We start from the raw sequence: 25,268 nt of genomic DNA, 5'->3' as shown, positions 1-25,268 counted from the left end.
TTCACCCCTCTCGCTCTCTCTCACTTCATCCCCTTCTCCCTCTCTTTCAGACATTCCACACAGCAGCAAACCAATAAAGTCATAACGAGCACAAGCCAGCTTGTTAAACAACTCACTGACATCATCAGCGGATCTTCACGGGTAAAAGTCATGCTTCTCTGACTTCTAAATCTCTCATTTTTCTTTCTTTACTGGAACAGTTGTCCTTATATATGTATATCCAGTGATGTTGGTTTCATCTGAACCAAGACATTCCACTGACCTGCATGTGCACTGACAAAAATAATGTTATGAAATGGTTATGGTGTTGTCAAACTGAACCACAACGTGATTTAAAAAATGTATGCTATTTTGTTTTCCTGCAGCAAGACAGACTCCGTCTGACGAGACTCAAAACAGAGCTTTCGGATTCTGTGCAGCGATATGGAGACCTGCAGAAGGTACACATGAAATATTGGCTTTCCTTTATTTGTCCACAAAATAACACATGTGATTAGGACTGTGAGAGCTTTTGCAACTGACGTCAGTCTTGAAAATAGAGGGAAGTATTTGTAGCATTTTTGTACATTCACTTCCAGCGACAGGTGAGCATCTGTAAAATATTATTTGGCATTTAACAATTTAAGACACAAATACCATACCCAAAATGGGCTTTATATCTCTATTATTTTTAAACAATTGCATTTTTTTTAGGCAGAGACATAACTGTTGAGGATATACTGAATAAGTGTTATTTCTTTAGCTTGTTAGATTTTGTGGTACGATAGTCCCCAGTCCCCTCTACTGTATGTATGCAGCCCACTCATGCAGCAGTAATGTAAACCAGTAAAAAATAATCCACTGAGCTTTTCTTTTCCTCAGCTGCTGTCAAATGTCTGGCTCTATTTGCATATTAATGTCTTTTTTTTTTTCTCTTTTCTCTGACAGAAAATTGCAGATCGTTCGAGGGCCTTGCTTCCTTCTGCACAAAAGGACAGGAAACAGGTGAGTGGGCTTCAATATCTCAGAGTCCAGAGAGAGTCCACTTCTTCCTCTTTGTTCTTTCATGAGCTCTTTGACATCCCCTGTGACAGTAAGATAAAGAGTGAGACTGCCTGTGTGATTGCATGTGGATGAGGAGCTCTTTGATGCCCCTCTTTTCTCACCACTTCATTTTCTAGCAGGTCAGATATTAACTGTCAGAATTTCCTGACACTTACAAACCACAGCCCTCATTTTAAGTTTGTTTGGAACCACTACATTTGTGGTACAGAACGTGGAGCCCTGTCTATCAAGAGGTGGTCAAAGATCTGGGCTGGAAGGAATATAGGTCCACAAGAGGTGATGCATGGCCTACCGCCTTTGTCAATGAGCAAGACACTTGAAGGCATAATTCACCCAAAAACTCACCCTCATATTGTACCAAACTTTTTCCATGGAACACATTATTAAAGAATATCCTGGCAACCTTTTTCATTTAATCCATCCATCCATCCATCCATCCATCCATCCATCCATCCATCCATCCATCCATCCATCCATCCATCCATCCATCCATCCATCCATCCATCCATCCATCCATCCATCCATCCATCCATCCATCCAATTAAAATTAAAGTGGTCCATGTGACCTGTACACTGTAATCCAAGTGTTCTGAAGCCATTAGATAATTTTTCTTTCAGCTGTAGCTCTTAAATCTAATATGCCACCATTAGATGTGTCATGTCAGGTTTGATGTCAGTGGCGATTGATCATCACACCTTGATATTGTGACGCTTAACCAGACACGCAAATGTTAGATGTCATTCAAAAATGAAGATTCTATCATCATTTACTCACTCTCACAGAGTTCCAAGCACATGTGACTTTAGTTAATCCTCAAAACACAAATTAAGATTTTTTTAATGATCGTATCTCTTTACAAGAACTGGATTAAATGCGCGTGGATTACTTTTACGGGTTTTTTTTTTTAAGTTTTAGTTACCTGTACTATTAATGGAGAGACAGAAACCTCTCAGATTTCATTAAAAATATCTTGAAGATAGATAATATTTTGAAGATAAACCAACGTCTTATGGGTTTGGAATGAGTAAGTAAAGTAAATGCTAACATGATATGGATACAAATCTATCATTTAACTTGTATGGTGAAGTGCACAAACACCTTTATGATACTTTTATGGCAGTTTTTTAATTATTATTTTGGAGCTCAACAGTGTTCCCATTCACTTTTATCATATAAAAAAAGAGTGGCTGTACATTAACTCAAATTTTTCTTTTCATGTTCCAAAGAAGTAAGATTTGTAGCTACATGAGGGTGAGTAAATGATGATAGAATTGTCATTTTTGAGTGAACTATTCCTTTAAACCCACCTGGTTGTTTCAGAACAAGTGGTATCTTAAATTTAGTTTCGCTGTGAGAACAAAAAGAAAGCATCTTGTCTAGAAGAAACAAGATGCCTTGAGAATGACCGCATATGACAGTTCTAGTGATGTTCACTCTCATTGGAAGAGTTTCATTTGATGAAACACACTAAAACTGACATCTTCATCGCCACACTTTTTTTCAGATTCCATCAAACTTCAATTTTCAGTTCATCTGAGATTGCTCAAGGATGTACTGATGATTGAAAGTGTTGACTGAACGGTAGGAATTGCGTTCAATATTACCTGCAGTACAACAGCAGCTCAGATTGGCTCAGCTGGTATGTGACTATAGCACATACATACACACTCCTGTCTTACAGTCTCAGGTCTGATAAAATCCTCTCTTATTCTGTTCCCTTCCCTCCTGTCGTTCTCTAGAGACACTGCTTTTATGTGAGACTCTGTCACCTGTAGCTATGTCTCTGATCTTCCTGTCTCCTTCCACAATCCCCCCTGGAAACACCCGACCAGAGCAATCAAACAGGATGTGTAGTTCTAATATGAACGCCAAGAACACATTCAAAACAAACAACATGCTGAGTTGTTAGTCAAGAGTAAGGTGTTATTAAGGAGCTGTTTGATCGCCAGGCTCTGCCAGTCTTTGTTTTATGAGTTCAAACGAGAACTGGGTTGGTTATCAGAACTGCCAATCTGTAAGATGATTCATGAACGTGACTCACTATTATGATTGGAAAAATCACAGCGGTATAGGTTTTTGATTAAAGTACTCATAGTGATTGATATGTTTAAATGCATTTCTTAACCTCAAGTGTAATTTGTTATGGACTCGCTTCCCATTGTGTTGAATAAGAAGAATAGCAATGCACTTGTTATTGGAGCCTGTTTCTGCCTAGAGTAAACAAATATTTGTCATTTCTATCTCACAATATGAAATTATTTCTTACAATTGGAAGTATTTCTCAATTCCATATGAATTTTGTCATTTTTATCTCACAATGTGACTTTATATCTTGCAGTTGCAACTATTTCTTAAATGTTATTAGTGATGTCAATCGATTAAAAAAAAAAAACTAATTAATTACACATTTATTCTGTAATTAATCATGATTAATCACTTTAAAAGCATAAGTTTTTTATATTTTTATATTGTAATAATTTTACAGCTAATCTCCAAATTAATGCAGAAATAACATATAGAATATATATGTTTAAATATCTGTTTAATGGCATCTTTTTTATGAATGAAGGCCAGTATCACTGATGCCAATACAGCCACTGATGTCTCAATTTTTTTAAACATTAATTATAGACATTCAACATTACAGTATAACTGAAAGCTATCAATTTCAACAATAATTAGGCTTTAAAAAAATATAACAAGTTTTAATTTAAGTAAACTTCACATCATCTTAACATAAATCTTCACATAAAGCCATTATAATAAATGTCATATTTACCTGTCAAGTCACCTTTGTTATATTTCTCACTTCATTTTCTTTATTTGTTTGCTAAAATCTTTTTGTAATGGTGACTTCTTGCTTAAAGTTGTGACACTTCTTTCTGTTGTTAAACTTTATCTCACAGTTACAGGAAGAAATAGGCTTCCATATAATTGATTACTAGGACAAAACAGAAAAGTTGGATGTATGGAGGAATTATTTTGCAATAATCTTTTGTCAAAATGTGTTCAGAGTTATATATTTGGGTTATTTATTTATTTATGTTTGGGTGCAAACTCTTGCTTTTTCCATTTTCACACTGTTTAACATAATCCAGTTTTTATGCTATAATTTAGATCTAAATGTGGTGATGTGAGGCTAGAGTTCCCATCTCTATAATACAGCTGCAAACCATATTCTAGGAAAAGTAATTATCTTTCCCCCTTGTTTAACCTTTTACTCTTCTGACAAAGAAAAAATCATTAGAAAGAACCCGATACCCACCATTTTTAGAAACATTTGGGGTCAGGATGCTCTTTTTTATTTTGATTGATTGGTGGAAAATGATGTAAATATCTCGCTCTTTGCTCTAATCTTTCAACCTCAGAGGACTTACACAGAGTGCTGTCTTCTATTTAAAAAAAACTTGGAAAAAAAATAATAATAATACTAAAGGGTTAGTTCACCCAAAATAGAAAATTCTGTCTTTAATTACTCACCCTCATGAACTTTTTTAAATGGGTTTTTAGTACCTTTCTGGGCATTTGAAAGTTAACTTGCTGTCAATGCAGACCTCACGAGCCATCAGATTTTATCAAAAAGATCTTAATTTGTGTTCCAAAGATGAACAAAGGTCTTGGAGTGAAATTACGTGAGGGTGAGTAATTAATGACAGAATTTTGATTTTTGGGTGAACTAACCCTTTAAAGCCACTGCGATATGAGTGAAAGCCTTCAAATCAGAGGTACATTACATAATAGCACATATCCTCCAGAGAATTTAGATTAGTGAGACATTTCTGAGTAAATGCCTTAAACTGGGAATATCCTGTCTTGAATGAGTCATGCTGATCCTATGACTTAATGTGATTTGTATCCATTGCCTTTATAGGAGACTCCTCTCTCTGCCTCATAAGGAATCATGTATGAATGGTCTTGTAAATTTTGAGGAAATTCAAAGCAAATTTGATTGTGCTTTATCTAGTCTGAATTTGAAATAAGGTTTCAAATAAGTCTATTTACATTTTTAAAAAGAATATAATGGTAATGGGCTTATTTCTTAAAGTAAAGTTCATTAAAAATGAATTACATTTAGAATAGAATAAACTTAGACTTAATTTCATGGCAGATCTGAGGTACAGATACGGTTAAGAGGATAAATTTATGCTTTACATCTTGTCAGTAGATGAGAAATCCTCCAAACTACAAGCCACTCTTTGACCTATTAGACAATGATATCCTCAGTGAGTGGGACGACAACAACCGCGCAAAGCAGAGGGTGTTCTCAGGGTGGACTGAGATGTATTGGATGTGCTAATTCTGAGAGGGAAGAATACAATGAGTCATCCAACACATTGCAAAAAATAATGGCACGCCTCAAGCCTTTATCGATGTCATGCATATGCAAGTTGAGAAATTAGCAGATCAATGTGGCCCTCTCCAAGTGACCAACACCCACCTCTTCAACCTTCAGGCTGACGGAGAGTTCAACCTAAATGACTAACAAAGGCGGCAGGCTGTTCCTTTGCGATTCTTCTGCTGCAGTATGAGGTGGCGAGTCATTATCATTGCATTATATTCTCCAAAGCCGTGAAATGTCAGTGCTTTGCTATTATGTAAGATGTTTACAAATGATCTCAAGGAAAGTTGTGTCATTTCTAATATAGAAGTTTCACCAAAGTCAGGTCTGACGTCTGAGAACATCCGCAATGTTCTGATCCTCTTAGGATCTAGGCAGGGGCAGTTCCAGGATCAGTGAATACTACTATGATACACTTTAAGGGTACATGTACATGATAACAATGTACTAAAAAACGGAAAAAGTGCTTTTTGCTTACAGACAACAACATTGTCAAAACAATCAGCGTTAACGACTAAAAATGTTGTATTATGCATGCCTGGCCAGTAGTTGGCGATGTCACTTTGTAAAGAATCATGTGCCTATAGACTGAACACGTAATTGGTATGCACATGATGTCACTGTTTTCACAAATGTGTGTTTTTGTAGTTTACACGGAGGTTATAACGGTATCCTTTATCACCTCTGTGTAACGTTTTCAAAAAACTTGCATGTTGAAACCCGTTTCCAGAAGTTTGCCTTTTCAGGTCTCCCCAAAAATTGTTGTTGTGTAAATGAATTTTCAAAACGCATAAAAAGTTTTCTGTTTTAAGTTGAAAAAGGTGTTGTGTAAAAAGCCCCTAAAATTAACTCTTTCCCCGCCATTGACAAAATTTGCCGTCATTTATGAGACAATGCTTCCCCGCTATTGACGGAATTTTATGGCTTTCTGTGTTTTCACTGTTTTACAGTAGGGGGCGCTATTACACATATCATATATATAATATACTGTGTATATAAATATATACTGTATATATAAATGGTAAGCGCCCCTACCGTATAACAATTTTTATTTTGTGTGTAGGTGTTTCATAAAAATATATATATATATATATATATATATATATATATATAATTCTTAATGAAACTTTTTTTAGTGTTGATAAAAAAGAATGCATGAAGCAATATTTTAATATTCTATGCTTATTTTGTGTAGATAGAGGGAAGTTTTGACAATAAAGTCAACAAACAAGTTTAGTTATTTTTTTATTTTTTTATTTTTTTTGTGATGGGGTGGTAAGACTGTTTACTGTAGCCTACTAAAACATTCAGCTCTGGAAGCCCTCTGCTAGTGCTGATTCTGAGCATTGTTTGTATTCTTAAAAAGTTTTAAAAATGTTATCGCTTATTTTGTGTGTGTGTTTGTTTGTGGAATGGACAGAGCCTACAGACTCCATTCAGTGAACTGGTTGAAGAGGGGCCATTGTTCGGAGAGGCGGAGACTATTGAGGGTGATGGCCAAGCATTCCTGTCAGAGATCAGTGAGGAAGACGTGGAGATCCTGAGGCAAAGAGAAGAAGCACTGCTGCAGATTGAGGTACAATAGGAACTCAATAGCCAGACCCACTGAAAACCTAATTGCATTAATAAGCCCCTCCCAACCCTTCTCAGTTTTTCTTTCGTATTGAGTATTTATTTTTCTTATTTTGAGAAATTTTGAAATACACATTAAAAAAGTTCAGAAGATTTCGCAATTTAATGCATCCTTGCAGAATAAACATATTAATTTCTTATATATACATGGGTCAGATTCTTTCTTTTTAATAGCTATGAAAGCAATTCCATATTTGAAGTGGTTCTATGAAGTATTCTGTTTTTTGTCATCTGTCTATGCAGTCGTTCAATGTCCTGCATTGTCATTTTATCCAAGACTTTAGGCATACTTAAAAAGAACAAACATGCTGCATTTCCATACAAACAGAACCATCAGGCCTGTATTCTTTCTGTACTCGCCATCATCTTTAGCAAATGTCCTTTTACTAAAGCTTTCAGGGCAATTTTCCTTAATAGTTTGGTTGATTCTGCTGTCTAGTCGCGCACACAAGCAGAAGGCTTTTCACACACCATTGAAAAACAGCATCACGTTGCTCTATTGAAGTATGTCTCGTCTGTAGCAAAACAGCTGTTTTCCTCCAGATGTGCGTTGGCACAGATGTGAACCTGCGATGATGGGGTCATTCTGTTGTTCTTTGACATCCGTTTGGTTCAATTTCAAAGCCATTTGTTTTGGACATGCACCATGCGCTGGTTTTCTTTGATGAAGGGTGTTCAAAGGCAAAAATTAAAATGAAATAAATGTCAGCCCGTCGTGATTATTGACAAGGCTATACGAAAAGCGAGTCACGCAGATGGCGCGTCAAAACAAATGGCTCTTTCTTGTTTGAATAGCAGGGAGTTGAGAAATGAGAGGGGCCACATGTCCTAATGACCAATGACAACCTTGAGAAAGCCTTGAAATGAAGACGTATGGCTTTTCCCTCTTGAAGACCTGTCTGAAGTTCATAGACGCTCGCTCGCTAACGCAGCTACCGCATCTGGCTAACCGACAGGCATCAAACAATCCCACATCCTGCAGCCCTCTTAATAAATTCCCATTCATCACACGGACAAAACCTGAAAGACTCAAACAAAACCGACAGGTTATTTTAGTCACGGAGAAATTGGACGAGGGTTTTTTTCAGATGATCAGAAGGGTGATGAGGATGAGTCTGTGCTCCGAGAGCTCCGTTGCAGGTTCTAGATATGTCTCTGGCCCCGGGCCCAGCCGAGCTGATCATATCTGACAATGTGCTTTTCCTGTCTAGCATCTTCCCCGCCTTCCCAACCCCCCAAACCTCCAGCCGGCCCCGTGCCGCCTCCTCACGCAACTCTGCTCAAGTGAATCACTAGCATGTGCAGCCCTTTTTGAGCCCTACTCTCTCTCTTTTCATCCGTCTCTCTCTCCTGTTCACTGTTAGATGGGCTCCCGAGGGAAATGGAGAAGATGGAATGTCTGTTATCCGTGTAAAGTACAATCAGTCGCCCCCCCACCCCAACCCCCCATCCCCTTTCCCTCTCTAACTCTCTCTTTCTCTCCAAAAGCTGATCTGTCCTCCTGAGTAGTTCACATTTACTCTGGCGGCTTGTGCGTTCAGGCGAACCCTTCTCCGGAGAACCGTGCAAAGGGACAAGCACGCACACACAAGCCGGATAGAGGACGGGGGGTGTTATTCTGCATGCCGTTATGGATTCTCAGTCTTGATTTTCTATGAGGCAACCCACAAGGGTAATGAACTGTTCCTCTGGGATGACTAATTCGATTTGGATTCACCATATATTACAGTGAAATGAGGGACACATTTGAAGGGAGGAGCCAGGCTCCGCCCTCCACCATTTATGACATCAACCCCAGACGCACCTCTCTGACACTTTGGCACCGGTCATCATTTCATCAAAATGAATTCGTTCAAAAAAAGGGAAAGCATAGGGCATGACAAAGGACAACTTTCAAGGGGAATCTGAATGCAACACCTGGCCCATCCAACAGAAAAAATAAAGACACGTGTCTCCCCTGCAAATGTGTCCACTGCATCCCTTTTGCCCTTCAGTGAGAAATAGAAGTTTCAGACAGTAGTGGAGCTACAGTAAACGGTGCTAATGGCAGACAAGCACTGCTGTGTAGCTATCCTGCATGTCATTACTTGTGAATCCTCTACTCTAGCAAAACTCTTTACTCTACTTTAAAAATGTCTACTTATAATAGCCTATTGCATGTACACATACCTGGAGACTAAATTTGAAAGACATTCATTGTTTTCAAGGGGACTTTAGATAGATTTTTTTTTAACTTGTAGTGCTGTGCTGCTCATCTCTGTTTATGGTGTTACTCTAGGTTCAGTTGCCAAACAGTTATTTTAGCATTTATATGTTAACACTTTATTTTAAAGGTGCCCAAGAATGCTTTTTCACAAGATGTAATATAAGTCTAAGGTGTCCCCTGAATGTGTCTGTGAAGTTTCAGCTCAAAATACCCCATAGATTTTTTTTAATTAATTTTTTTATCTGCCTATTTTGGGGCATCATTAACAATGCACTGATTTTTTTCAGCGCGCCACCCCTTTAATTTGCGTGCTCCCTGCCACACGAGCTCTCGATTATATTACAGCACATTTACAAAGTTCACACAGCTAATATAACCCTCAAATGGATCTTTACAAGATGTTCGTCATGCATGCTGTATGCATGCTTCGAATTATGTGAGTAAAGTATTTATTTTGATGTTTATATTTGATTCTCTATGAGTTTGAGGCTGTGCTCCGTGGCTAACGGCTAATGCTACACTGTTGGAGAGATTTATAAAGAATGAAGTTGTGTTTATGAATTATACAGACTGCAAGTGTTTAAAAATGAAAATAGCGACGGCTCTTGTCTCCGTGAATTCAGTAATAACCGATGGTAACTTTAACCACATTTAACAGTACATTAGCAACATGCTAACGAAACATTTAGATAGACAATTTACAAATATCACTAAAAATATCATGCTATCATGGATCATGTCAGTTATTATTGCTCCATCTGCCATTTTCGCTGTTGTTCTTGCTTACCTAGTCTGTTGATTCACCTGTGCACATCCAGACGTTACTGGCTGCCCTTGTCTAATGCCTTTCATAATGTTGGGAACATGGGCTGGCATATGCAAAAATTGGGGCGTACACCCCGACTGTTACATAACAGTCGGTGTTATGTTGAGATCCGCGTGTTTTCCGGAAGTTTTTTAAACAAATGAGATTTACATGCCGAGGTAAATTCAAATTTTGAATCTAGGGCACCTTTAAGGTCTTTTAACTAGTTGCATATTAGCATGCATATTACTAGAATATTGGCTGTTTATTTTGTACTTATTAAGCACATATTAATGCCTTATTCTACATGACCTTATTCTACATTCTTATTCCTACCCAATATACCTAAACTTTGCTGTACTTTATTCTTGTATACATGTATGTTGTTTTGACTGTGACCATTCAAAGCACATTGTATGTTTATCTACTTTGATGCATGGATGCAGAGACATTGTTATTCTTATAACAAACAGCCTGACCCTTGAGAGAACATTGACTCTGTGGGGGTTCTCTCTCTCTCTCTCTCTCTCTCTCTCTCTCTCTATCTATCTATTTATCTATCCAGGGCTCTGTGCTTAGACAGACCAGCCCCTACACATTTCACACTTCTTCTCTTCTCAATTAAATCATATATGCATATGATGGGGAATCGAGAACTATTTATTATTCAGAACCGGTAACAGCAAGAAACATCAAGCAATCAGTCTGATTCCCAAACAAATGACTCTGAGTCTTTTCTTTTCATTCAATCAAAACAATCAGTTAGAGCGATTACTGAATTAATTTGACTCACTTACTGAACCGCAAGTCATTAATTTCGCCATGTCCGATTGCAATAGCAACACGCTATACATAATACAAATGGTCTAAACAGTCTAAAACATGGAAAATGTTTTGCAACCCATCTATAAAGCATGAAGTTTTCAGAACACAGTAACTTCTAAACAACAGCTAATACTTGCTCATAATGTGCAATTATTTCAGGAGCTCTGGTTTTATTAACGTTGATAAATTACATTGATAAACATTGAAATATTTATTTTTGAGTATTTTATTAAAGTATGTTTAGGTAATGTTCCACATTATAGTGAACTAAAATGTTATTTTAATGCCATTTTATTTTGAGTCATTTGGACTAAAATGAATGAAAGATGACCAAATGAGAGTACATTTAAAGGATATATTGTTTTCCAGATAGTCTTTGCAGCCGTCACACACTAAAAGGCTTTTATGACCAAACTAAGAGGCTCTTTCTGGCCTTACATTGCTGTATTGATGTTTCCTGAAAGTAATTTTAAACATTAATATCTGTCTTGCTTTCTTTAGTGCCTTTATTGTGCATTCCTGTGATATGACTGAATTTATTTTTTCTTTTCTTTTTTTGTGTGTCACAATCAATAGCAAGTGCTGTTGAGCAACTCATATTCTAGACCTCATCTCGAACATGACATACACAACACTCCCCCTACCATCTTCCCTTTTTTCCGACTGTGGATAAGATGCAGACACACATACTTTGTGCCCTAAGACTGTGTGCTTTTGCGTTTTGAGGTCCTTGGGCTGTGACGGAAAGGAAACATTTGATTTTACATTATAAACCGTTTATTCAGCAAGGGCAAAAAAGAGACGTTTCACGCTTAAGCCCTCAGCAGGCTGCGCACGGAAATGTCATCATTTTTTTGGTGGCTGTAAGCGTGCGCGTAAATCTGCTTAACAGTTTTTCTGCTGTGGCACTGACACCGCGTCCTGTTGCCCGTTGCCTTTGGGCCGAGGGGTGTGTGTGTGTGGTGTGTGGGGGGGGGTGATGTGGGGAGAATCTCATATCAGCATTAAACACATTTATCTAGGAGAGTGAGAGAAATAAAGGGAGAGAGAAAAAAAGAGAGGCAGGGGAGAAGGGTGGTGGGGAGGAAGATGGAAGGGAGCATTAGGAATGAAAAAGCAAAGTGTTCCACATTTCAGTACTGCACCAATACATTACAGCAAGGATTTTCAGCCTTTACAGACCCAGAGATGGGAATTTTTGACCATTCTTCTAGAAGCACATTTGTGAGGTCAGGCAGTGATGTTGGCGAGAAGGCCTGGCTCGCAGTCTCCGCTCTAATTCATCCCAAAGGTATTCTATCGAGTTGAGGTCAGGACTCTGTGCAGGCCAGTCAAGTTCCTCCACACCAAACTCGCTCATCCATGTCTTTATGGACCTTGCTTTGTGCACTGGTGCACAGTCATGTTGGAACAGGAAGGGGCCATCTCCAAACTGTTCCCACAAAGTTAGGAGCATGAAATTGTTCAAATGTCTTGGTATGCTGAAGCATTAAGAGTTCCTTTCACTGGAACTAAGGGGCCAAGCCCAATCCCTGAAAAACAACCCCACACCATAATCCCCCTCCACCAAACTTTACACTTGGCACAATGCAGTCAGGCAAGTACCATTCTCCTGGCAACCGCCAAACCCAGACTCGTCCATCGGATTGCCAGACAGAGAAGCGTGATCCGTCACTCCAGAGAACACGTCTCCACTGCTCTAGAGTCCAGTGGCAGCGTGCTTTACACCACTGCATCCGACACTTTGCATTGCATTGGTGATGTAAGGCTTGGATGCAGCTGCTCGGCCATGGAAACCCATTCCATGAACCTCTCTACGCACTGTACTTGAGCTAATCTGAAGGCCACAGGAAGTTTGGAGGTCTGTAGCTATTGACTCTGCAGAAAGTTGGTGACTTCTGTGCACTGTGTGCCTCAGCATGCACTGACCCCGCTCTGTGATTTTATGTGACCTACCACTTTGTGGCTGAGTTGCTGTTGTTCCCAATTGCTTCCACTTTATGATACCACTAACAGTTGACCGTGGAATATTTAGTAGTGGGGAAAAAGTTCAAGAATGGACTTATTGCACAGGTGGCAACCTATTACGGTACCACGCTTGAATTCACAGAGCACCTGAGAGTGACCCATTCTTTCACAAATGTTTGTTGAAGCAGTCTGCATGCCTAGGTGCTTGATTTTATACACCTGTTGCCATGGAAGTGATTGGAACACCTGAATTCAATGATTTGGAGGGGTGTCCCAATACTTTTGGCAATATAGTGTGTATATATATAGTTTTCTTTATCAATTACCTTTTTATCAATGTGCACCAATTAATTGTTTACAGTAAGACCATTAGTTGATAGTCAATAATTATTTCCAGTTGACTTTAATGTACCTCATTTTAAAAAATTATGAAAAGAGAATCTTATTAATTTTATATATATATGTTCACAGACCCCCCTTCAGAATCCTCATGGACTTCCAGGTTTAAAACCCTGACTTTGAAGCAAAAAATACTTTGTAGATATGGGTAGGTTTTCCAGTTTTTGGTTGATATCTTTCTCTGTTGAGCTCAAATCATTTTAAACTAAGGCTCACATTGATTGTTTTCACAGACAGCTGGATTTTTAGGGGCCTTCTGCTGGAGTATTGTCATTTAAGACCACTTTTCGTGGCCCAACTGCACAAACCCCACCTGTTCCTTGAATCCTTTGAGCTGCAGCAATCAAGCAATAAATAAGCTGCCAATTTGAATGCACTGAGGCTGTTAGACTGGCAAAGATCAAAGCCTTCTGTGTTAGCACAGCAAATACAGCATAGAGCCGAGCACCTCCCCTCCCTAAAACAAAACCTACACGCCGAGCATAATTAGCCAACGTCTCCCTAGGCACTAGCTTAGCTGGCGTACTCTTCACTACTGTAAGAGCAGCAGTGACAGGCATCAGTACAGCTATCGTAAACACAATATGCTCTTTTATGTCCTTCTTGTTTGCAAAAATCAGCCATTCTATGCGCAGCCCCTTGACATCATTCTTGTGATTGCTTTATGATATGGTTTCCTTGCCTTACGTAAGTCTAATTATGCCCCTCGGGATGACGGAGGCCACTCAAGAAAACTGAAGAAAATTTAAATGAAGAAAGAAGAGGTGTGCAATACAAAGATAAGACTATCACTTAAAGCAATTAGGGGCAGTTGTAATGGTTAGAGAGTCAGACTTGTAACCCGAAGGTTGTGGGTTCGAGTCTCAGTACCGGCAGGAAATGTAGGTGAGGGGAGTAAATGAACAGCGCTCTCTTCCACTCTGATTACCCACAACTGAGGTACTGTTGAGCAAGGCACCTAACCCCACCCCCCAATCACTTTCTGGGCGCCACAGCAAAAAAATGGCTGCCCACTGTTCCGGGTGTGTGATCAATTCTCACTGCTCTGTGTATTGGCTACATGTCCCATCACAATAGTTAACCCACAAAATTCTTTCATTATTTATTTACCCTCATGAAAAAAAGGAGACATTTGAACAAGTATTATGCAGCTTTTCAGATACAATGACAAGGAACTCTAAAGCTCTAAATGTTTCAAATACCATAAAAGCATCATATTACATACAAGAAAAGTTAAAGGGTTAGTTCACCCAAAAATGAAAATTCTGTCATTTATTACTCACCCTCATGCCGTTCCACACCCGTAAGACCTTCATCTTCAGAACACAAATTAAAATATTTTAGTTGAAATTCGATGGCTCCGTGAGGCCTGCATAGGGAGCAATGACATTTCCTTTCTCAAGATCCATTAATGTACTAAAAACATATTTAAATCGGTTCATGTGAGTACAGTGGTTCAATATTAATATTATAAAACGACGAGAATATTTTTGGTGCGCCAAAAAAACCTAAATGACGGCTTATTTAGTGATGGCCGATTTCAAAACATTGCTTCAGGAAGATTCGGAGCATAATGAATCAGTGTATCGAATTATGATTCAGATCACGTGTCAAACTACCAACGGCTGAAATCACGTGATTTTGGCGTTCCGAACAGATGATTCGATACACTGATTCATAATGCTCCTATGCTTCCTGAAGCAGTGTTTTGAAATCGGCCATCACTTTATAAGTCATTTTGTTTTTTTGGTGCACCAAAAATATTCTCATCACTTTATAATATTAATATTGAGCCACTGTTCTCACATGAACTGATTTAAATATGTTTTTAGTACCTTTATGGATCTTGAGAGAGGAAATGTCATTGCTCCCTATGAAGGCTTCACTGAGCCATCGGATTTCAATTAAAATATCTTAATTTGTGTTCCAAAGATTAACAAAGGTCTTACAGGTGTGGAACGGCATGAGGGTAAGTAATAAATGACAGAATTTTCATTTTAAGTTGTTGTTTTACTTTATGTTCCACACAATAAGCCTTGGAACAACATGCATGAGAATAATGTAAATAATGACTGAATTTTAATTTTTGGTTGAACTATCACTTCAGAAAACAGCTGAAAGTGTTTAGGTTTTTCAAGTGGCCATATTTGGAAAACTTTTTCCATATTATATAATATTTCTCTGTGCTTAGAGCATGTACTATGCTTTAAAGGGCAGATGTTACACTGTTCACACAACACCCTTATTTCATTGCTCCAGTGAAGTGTGTAGTGTTACTTAAGAGTGGAATTTAGGGCACTTATGGGTCACACAAACATGTGAGTTACTGGATGTTTCTGTGAGAGCAACACAATCTGACACTGAACACAAGCTCGGGAATCTGATACTGAGTTTGACTGACATTTCAATCTGTCTGTGGCCAGTGTGGAGTATAGTAAATGTTGGTACCTTTGTTTTATGATCAGAAGCTGATGAAAGACTGCCCCATTTATGCAGCCACTTTGGATTGCAGAGAAAAGTTAGTGATATGGTTTATCCATCCTCACTGTGAAAAAAATATTTTCATGATTTGTTATCACAACATTTTTTCTTTTGTCAAATCAACTTAGATAATTAATGTGGTCAAATAACATGAGTTGAGTTTCTGTTGATTAAATCAATCGCCTTCATTGTATTAACTCAAATTTTAAGGCTGGCAGGTAACTTACTTTAAGTTGAACCAACAATTCTTTTTTACATTACAGGTCTTTAAAGGGTCAGGTAGATTGATTAGATAAATATTATATCTGCTAATAAAATACATGGTTATGGACAATACAGGCACCAAAACGACATCCTGCATGCCTAAAATGTTGTCACGTATCGGTAATTCATATAAAAAAAATTGCTGTTCTTTTGAACTTTGTTCATCAAAAAATCCTGAAAAATGTTTTCAAAATTAATAATAAGAAATGTTTCTTGAGCACCAAATCAGCACATTAGAATGATTTCTAAAGTATCATGTAACACTGAACACACAGAAATATTAAATTTTAAAATATATTAAAATAGGAAATGTATATAAATCGTATTACAGTATATGCATAGATAATGATATAGATAGATACACACAAACACATTTAAATACACACATATTTATTTATTTGATATATGCTATAGATAATTTTTCTTTCCAATGATTTAGTCTCAGCAACAGCCAAAAAAAGAAAACAAAACACATGACAGAAACATGACAGTCACACATGAAACATGACAATAAATGGTGATGCAGATGTTGTGGCATTCACACAGGGTTGGTCTCAGAGTTTGAGTGAGCGATAGACTGGCATTTTGGAAAGGTAGAACAGCTGTAGGCTCTGTTTGGGTGACGGGCTTCTGAGGAGATGTGCAGCAGGGGTGGACGGATGGATGACTAGAGTAATGACAAGTGCTGCAAGCAAATGATGACTAACACATTTGCGGCATATGTATTTCATATAGCATTTAAAAAGAGCATCGACGTGGCAGTGAAGTAAGCAGTGCACTTGAGAAAGCCATTCAACACTGCTGAGCCTTTAATAAAATGCCACAAAAGAGTCAGGGTGTCAAATAGCATTGCTTAGAATTAAGTTATTTAGTTTGAATGATAGCATTTATTTGAATTACTGTACCACACCAGTGCTCTGCTGTTTGAAGAAATGTTCTCTTCTCCAGCTGTCTCCTGTTAAAGTTATGGTAAAAGTAGTAGATGTGGTTTCAGGTTATTCATTGTAAAAAAAATAAATAAATAAAAAAAAAAGTGACATTTCTTTCTGTAGGGGGTCTTTCTGATGCTTATTTGTGTTTTTGTTTACAACACATTTTGCAGCATTGTGCAATATAGCCAATCACATTTCTGTTGAGAGCGTGAAAACAATGGCCAATCAAAGACGTAGAGAAGTCTTTGCATGTGTCCTTATTAAAACAATATTTAATAAGACATTTAAGGACTGTATTTATTTTATTTATTATTATTAGCATTAAACTTTTTTATTATTTTCAAATATAAATAAGTTTAAATAGTTAAAGGATGTGCATTACAACAGTTTTTTTGCTATGGTATCAAAATTGATAAACCCCCACCCAAAAATTCTGCCATATATTGGCCAAGGTAACTTAGCTGTGTTTTTATTTACATCAAATGTTTCAACACTATTCATTTAAATCATATATTTTATACTTTGCCATTCTTTTTATAATTTTCCATTCTATTCACAACAGTATTTTACTGTAAAAAATAACATTTTATTTATTTTTTTATCATGTATGATGTAATGAATTCTCAGTGTGGCAGATAGATTGGGTCCGCATGTTACGGTATGGTGGTGTAGAGATGAGGCAGATACGGATTTCCACAATAACATAGAGCTTTAATCAAACAAAGGCAAGGAAACACCAAACATAACGTTAACACAACAGAGAACGGACGAGGAGTGAAGGGAGTGAGTGCAATATATGGGAGTGCTGACAATAGAGTCCAGGTGCAGGTGATGAGTGAAGATGAGGAGCTGACGAGGGAAGTGAGTGCAGGTGTGGAGAACAGGAGGATCTTGGGAAATGGAGTCCAGGGAGACAAGGGATCTATAACAGTACTCCCCCTCCCGGTAGGCGCGACCTCGCGCCATAGATGGAGACACCGGGAGGGGGGGCGGGCGCCCTGGATCCATGAACCATGGCGGGTCTGGAGCCGTGGGCAGCCATGGAGGGTCAGGTGCAGCGGGCTGCCATGGAGGGTCAGGTGCAGCGGGCTGCCATGGAGGGTCAGGTGCAGCGGGCTGCCATGGAGGGTCAGGTGCAGCGGGCTGCCACGGCGGAGGCCCACCCACATGTGTGGCGCCCACATGTCCCCCACCCACGGGTACTTGGCCCCCCCAAAAAAATACTTGGAGAGGTTTATGATCATATTGAGGAGTCTAAGGAATAAAGTCAATATGTGGGTGGAGGAGCATGGAGCTGGTTTGGCGGCGCATGGAGCTGAGGGCTCGGCGGCGGCTGGAGCTGAGGGCTCGGCGGCGGCGGCTGGAGCTGAGGGCTCGGCGGCGGCGGCTGGAGCTGAGGGCTCGGCGGCGGCGGCTGGAGCTGAGGGCTCGGCGGCGGCGGCTGGAGCTGAGGGCTCGGCGGCGGCGGCTGGAGCTGAGGGCTCGGAGAGGGTTGGAGCGGCAGGCTCGGAGAGGGTTGGAGCGGCAGGCTCGGAGAGGGTTGGAGCGGCAGGCTCGGAGAGGGTTGGAGCGGCAGGCTCGGCGGAGACTGGAGCGGCAGGCTCGGCGGAGACTGGAGCGGCAGGCTCGGCGGAGACTGGAGCGGCTTGCTCGGCGGAGACTGGAGCGGCTTGCTCGGCGGAGACTGGAGCGGCTTGCTCGGCGGAGACTGGAGCGGCTTGCTCGGCGGAGACTGGAGCGGCTTGCTCGGCGGAGACTGGAGCGGCTTGCTCGGCGGAGACTGGAGCGGCTTGCTCGGCGGAGACTGGAGCGGCTTGCTCGGCGGAGACTGGGGCGGCTTGCTCGGCGGAGACTGGGGCGGCTTGCTCGGCGGAGACTGGGGCGGCTTGCTCGGCGGAGACTGGGGCGGCTTGCTCGGCGGAGACTGGGGCGGCTTGCTCGGCGGAGACTGGAGAACTTGGCTCTGTCCAAAAGTCTATAAGCCAGGCCACCTCACTAGGTGGCTCGCACAGGGTTGCTGGAGCCACTGGAGCGGGCTCTGGAGACACTGGAGCGGGCCCTGGAGACACTGGAGCGGGCTCTGGAGACACTGGAGCGGGCTCTGGAGACACTGGAGCGGGCTCTGGAGACACTGGAGCCGCTTTCTTCCTCCTCCTCCGCTTGCTGGGCCCAGTAGAGGAATGTGGGTCCAGCATGGGGCAGGCAGGGAGTTCGCTGGAGGGGTATGCGGAGGAAGCCGGAGGTTGACTGACTGGCCCGGCCAACCGTGTCTCTGGATGGACTGGACGACAACACTTATCCTGAACCGTGTCCACGAAGAATTTGGAGCCATTTAAACACAAAATTAAATTGATAGTTTCGCTTAAGGAGAAACGATAATCTGGTTCATCAAAACGGATAGTGTCGTCATCCAATCCATCCAGAAACAGGGAGATCAAAACTGCTTCAGGCCAGTCAGACACATAAGCGAGCTCAACGAACTCCTCCACATACCTCTCCAGCGAACGACCAACCTGCAGGAGCCCGAAGAGGCGATCGCCGGCCGACAGATGGATGAGAGGCATAGGAGGAGCACGAGCCAGGAAGCCAGGGAAAGTCTCCATCTTTCCTTTGTGGAAATCCAGTCGTTCTTTGGTCCGTTCTTCTGTTACGGTATGGTGGTGTAGAGATGAGGCAGATACGGATTTCCACAATAACATAGAGCTTTAATCAAACAAAGGCAAGGAAACACCAAACATAACGTTAACACAACAGAGAACGGACGAGGAGTGAAGGGAGTGAGTGCAATATATGGGAGTGCTGACAATAGAGTCCAGGTGCAGGTGATGAGTGAAGATGAGGAGCTGACGAGGGAAGTGAGTGCAGGTGTGGAGAACAGGAGGATCTTGGGAAATGGAGTCCAGGGAGACAAGGGATCTATAACACCGCAGGCTTTGAAAGTGTTTACGCAGACATATCTCTTCAACCCTCAAGTTCATTTTGTGTCATTTTTGTGTTGATTAAACTTCACTTATGGCACCATCATAGACTGGTCAATTATCTCTGTGAGATATAGAAATCAGGCAAAATAGTACCACCACTGTGAAGAATTGTCTGTCTTACAGGGCATGTTGCCTTTTTATGTCTTGTTGTAGATATGACAGTACCTGTGATGATTTATGATGCAGCCATAATCTGATATTCCAGTGCCTCACCTCATTTGTGTGTTTCGCCCACGCATTAGCTCCCCTCACAGACCAGACTCATAAACAAAATGTCACTCAAGCGACTTTTATCCTGTACCACCAAAACTTCATGATAAAGTGGCCACTTTATTAGGTACACCTTGCTAGTACCAAGTTGGACCCCCTTTTTGCCCCCAGAACTGCCTTAATTCTTCTTGGCATAGATTCAGCAAGGTACTGGAAACATTGCTAAGAGATTTTGGTCCATATTGACATGACAGCATCATGCATCCCTAAAGGGCTCTATTGGATTGAGCTCTGGTGACTGTGGAGGCCATTTGAGTGTAGTGAACTCATTGTCATGTTCAAGAAACCAGTTTAAGATGATTTGAGCTTTGCGAATGGCGCATTATCCTGCTGGAAGTAGCCATCAGAAGATGGGAACACTGTGGTCATAAAGGGGTGGACATGGTCAGCAACAATACTCAGGTAGGCTCTGACGTTTAAATGATGCTTGAGTAGTACTAAGGGGCACAAAGTGTGCCAAGAAAATATCCCCCACACCAATACACCACCAGCAGCATCCTGAACTGTTGATACAAGGCAGGATGGATCCATGCTTTCATGTTGTTTATGTCAAATTCTGACCTTACCATCTGAATGTCGCTGCAGAAATCGAGACTCATCAGACCATTCATTGTTTTTAGAATTGTGGCGACCAGGGCGGGCGAGAGCCGTGTGGGAACGGCGCGAGAATTAATGAGCTCCACCTGGGAGGCGCACCGGCCTTGAGTCCCTCACGGAGGAGCTCCGGAAGCATAAAAGGAGGAGCGACGACAGTGAAGGACGAGAGAGGACCAGGCCTGGACTTTACGTTATGTTTTATTATGTTTGTGTGGCCGTGAGGGTCTGCCGGCATTACTTTCCTTTGGTTTTTGGTTTATTTATATATTAAAGTTTGTTAAATGTTCACCGGTTCCCGCCTCCTTCTTCCCACATCTACGAACCGTGTTACAATAATCTTCTATTGTCAATTTTTGGTGAGCCTGTGTAAATTGTAGACTCAATTTTCTGTTTTTAGATGACATGACTGGCACCCGGTGACGTCTTCTGCTGCTGCTTCAAGGTTGGATGTGTTTTGCGTTCAGACATGCTCGGTTGTAATGAGTGGTTATTTGAGTTACCGTTGCCTTTCTGTCAGCTCGAACTGGTCGGGCCATTCTCCTCTGACCACTGGCATCAACAAGGCAAGATGAAAGTTTCCTTTTGGGGAGTGTGTTGCCCCTCAAAACTGTTTTTGTCAGGGTGTGTGTCGGGGTTCTCTACAGGTGCTCTCACTCACTTATTTCTGATGGTCAGAGCTCTCAGAGCTGATTGTCTAGCAGTGTGAGCGAACACTGTTTTTCGCAAGCTATTATGAAGCTATCAACCACCAACTGACTGTTCTAGGTTTCTTTTTCTCATTCTATCATACGCAGTTCACGCTATACTTTCTAACCCACTCTTGGAGTTACACACGCCCAGCTGGCAGCTTCTAAATATGGAGATTTCAGGTTGTTAGCCCCAGGGGAGCTTTGATACATGCTGCGTTTAGTTCAGGACTTGAAATCAGAAACACAGAGGGTAGTCATATCACATTATCTTCACCCAGCGTAACACGTCAGCATCATCCAGGGCACATTTCAGCCCTTATAAATGTATAAAAACACTGTATTGTTGCTTGACCATAACTCCTTGTGCTACGATATTTACTGCAGTGAGCTTATCACCTCTATATAAGGGACTTTGATTTCACCTCAAGCTATTTTATTTCAAGTGCTCCTTTTTCTGACATGCTGGATGTGGCCCAGTCTTATCTCCTGTAAAGGGGCTACGGATCGCAAGTAATACACAGCAAAAAATAATATTAATATTAATAATAATGATAATAAAAATACAAAATAAGGTAAAATGATTTAAAAGTAAAATGAATTCAAGATATATTGCCAGGTAAATAAAAATATTTTGTACATAAATAACATTTTTCTCTTAAATATATACATTAATTTGTATTTATATATACATATTAATTACACATAGTACTCATACATATATTATGCAAACTAAAACTTTATTTTTATATATAAACTATACACACATATATATATATATATATATATATAATATAAAATCTTAATATATGTTCCTATTAAGTTTGTGAGGAGAACCTAGGGTTGTTTCAAGCCCTTAGGTCCTGAAAGCCATTTTGAGCCTGTGCCCAGCCATTTTGTTGGGCCCTTTGCTTTAGATCATCACCTTTTATCAATGATGGTGCCAGGACTGCACAGGGTGTACAGAAACTCAAACCGAAGCCAATATATTCTTTATTAACAGACATTTATTTTGTTTAGTGCTGCCTCATTGTGTTAGCTCTAGCAATAATAGCGTATACTTTCAATTAAAGGAGACATTTAGCAGATGTGTTTATCCAGAAAGACTAAAAATACACTTATTACTGGACAATCCCCCTGGAGCAACCTGGGGTTAAGTGCCTTACCTTTCAATTACCAGCCCTGAGCTTTAACCACTGCAGCCCTATATTGTATTTTAAAGGTAATGTGTGTCATTTTGTTTCACTGTTGAAATACTTTCTCCTTATACTTTTCTCTACTTTATTTTATTTTATTTATTTATTTGTTCAGATTTAGTCATTTTAGTACTTAGTATCTCCTGTTTTTTTTCTAAGGCACATTTATAAATGCACAACAAAATAGTGCTTCACGAAAAACAAAAAAACGCAGATGATAAACAAATGACAAGGAAACACAAAAAATGAACGTACAGTACACAAGAGTAAATACAAACAAGAGTTTGTTGTTAGTCGCCACCAGCACAGCAGATCCAGACAATCAATGACACTCAAACCGAGTGTTACTCACGTGTGAAGCGGAATCAAAGCTGCTGATGCTGAATGCTGATTGGCTTACACGTTTGTTGTTGGTGTCAGTCCGACTAACTTCCAAACAGTGTTTTTGAAATATGGCTTACCCCACCTTTAAATGTCCTAACTGAGCTAAGGCCTAATCCTGGCTTAAAGGGATAGTTCACCCAAAAATGAAAATTTGCTGTTTATCTGCTTACCCCCAGGGCATCCAAGATGTAGGTGACTTTGTTTCTTCAGTAGAACACAAATGATGATTTTTAACTCCAACCATTGCCGTCTGTCAGTCGTATAATGCATGTCAATGGGAACTCCATCTATAAGAGTCAGAAAAACATGACAGACAAGTCCAAATTAAACCCTGTGGCGCGTGACGATACATTGATGTCTTAAGAAACGAAACGATCGGTTTGTGCGAGAAACCGAACAGTATTTATATAATTTTTTACCTCTAAAACACCACTATGTCCAACTGCCCTCCACATCCGGTTAGTGAGGTCTGATCGCGCTCTGACAACGGAAGTGATTCGCACTCACTGAGCAAAGCGTGAGACATCAGTTCCGTCATCAGAACGCATTTTTTGGCCTCACTAACCAGATGCTGAAAGCATTTGGACATAGTGATGTTTTAGAGGTAAAAAATAATATAAATACTGTTCGGTTTCTCGCACAAACCAATCATTTCGTGTCTTAGGACATCAATGTGTCGTCACGAGCCGCAGGGTTTAATTTTTCTGTGCATGTTTTTTTTTTACTCTTATAGATGGAGTTCCTATTGACGCGCATTATACGGTCACCTACATCTTGGATGCCCTGGGGGTAAGCAGATAAACATCAAATTTTTATTTTTGGGTGAACTATCCCTTTAATATCTGAAACCAGGCCAATATTTTAGTTTGTTGCCTTGTCAACATTTATAATTTTTGATTTTTACATTTAAGTTTTTCATCTGATTTAAATATTTGATTCATTTCAGCTTTATTTCAATTACCATAAACTTTTTTTGGCAGTTTTACAATCAAAACATTCATTTGTTTGAGCATCCCAGTCTGCCTGGCGACAGCAATACTGGTTCAGCCAATGGTGTGAGTCTAGGGCGGGACTGTCTGTATGTTTTACCTGTGACTAGTGTTAAAGGTGCCCTAGATTCAAAAATTGAATTTACCTTGGCATAGTTAAATAACAAGAGTTCAGTACATGGAAAAGACATACAGTGAGTCTCAAACCCCATTGTTTCCTCCTTCTTATATAAATCTCATTTGTTTAAACGACCTCCGAAGAACAGGCGAATCTCAACATAACACCGACTGTTACGTAACAGTCGGGGTGTACGCCCCAATATTTGCATAATGCCAGCCCATGTTCCCAACATTATGAAAGGGATTACACAAGGGCAGCCAGTTAACGTCTGGAGCTGCACACAGCCGAATCATCAGACTAGGTAAGCAAGAACAACAGCGAAAAATGGCAGATGGAGCAATAATAACTGACATAATCCATGATAGCATGATATTTTACTGATATTTGTAAATGTCTTTCTAAATGTTTCGTTAGCATGTTGCTAATGACTGTTAAATGGTTAAAGTTACTGTTTCTTACTGTATCACGGAGACAAGAGTCGTGCTATTTTCATTTTTAAAACTTGCATTGTATAATTCATAAACACAACTTCATTCTTTATAAATTTCCAACAGTGTAGCATTAGCCGTTAGCCACGGAGGACAGCCTCAAATTCACTCAGAATAAAACTTTAACATCCAAATAAATACTTTACTCACATAATTCGAAGCAGCATACAGCGTGCATGACGAACATCTTGTAAAGATCCATGAGGGTTACATTTGCTGTGTGAACTTGGTAAATGCGCTGTAATATAGTCAACTATGTGGCAGGGAGCACGCGATTTAAGGGGCGGCGCCTATCTGCATTGTTAATGATGCCCCAAAATAGGCAGTTAAAAAAATTAATTAAAAAAATTATATGGGGTATTTTGAGCTGAAACTTCACAGACACATTCAGGAGACACCTTAGACTTATATTACATCTTTGTGAAAAAGCATTCTTAGGCACCTTTAATGAAACAGTTATTTGCACTTTTGTTTAGGGATGCTAGTAGAGCAGAAATGACACAGTTCATATTTAAAATTATTTTGTTTTTAATTAAAACAAAAAATCAATTTGCTGGTAATTTGTGGGATAGCAAAAGCAGTAATTTTGGTGCATCTTTTACTAGTAACACAAGAATACTCTCTTTTGACTTGAGAGATAAAAGATGTCATATTAAACTT

At 40.0% G+C, this 25,268-nt stretch overlaps 1 protein-coding gene across 10 annotated transcripts in view; it reads left to right on the top strand.

Annotated features, from left to right (window-relative positions):
• Positions 1-25,268, top strand: part of tsnare1 (T-SNARE Domain Containing 1) — a 258,123-nt gene that overhangs the window by 108,949 nt on the left and 123,906 nt on the right. For all 10 annotated transcript variants that reach the window (XR_007179032.1, XR_007179033.1, XR_007179031.1 and 7 more), the window contains 4 exons: positions 51-141; positions 366-440; positions 928-984; positions 6,805-6,960. Coding sequence is in view for 7 of the 10 variants with exons in the window: in XM_048152953.1 (XP_048008910.1) it covers positions 51-141; positions 366-440; positions 928-984; positions 6,805-6,960 (379 nt within the window). In the remaining 3 variants the exon portion in view is untranslated. The remainder of the gene's footprint in view (positions 1-50; positions 142-365; positions 441-927; positions 985-6,804; positions 6,961-25,268) is intronic.

The sequence above is a fragment of the Megalobrama amblycephala genome, linkage group LG13 (genome assembly GCF_018812025.1).
Source record: "Megalobrama amblycephala isolate DHTTF-2021 linkage group LG13, ASM1881202v1, whole genome shotgun sequence".
NCBI classification, from domain to species: Eukaryota; Metazoa; Chordata; class Actinopteri; order Cypriniformes; family Xenocyprididae; genus Megalobrama; species Megalobrama amblycephala.
The sequence above is the reverse complement of the archived record's forward strand: the minus strand, read 5'-3'. Positions and strand labels throughout refer to the sequence as shown.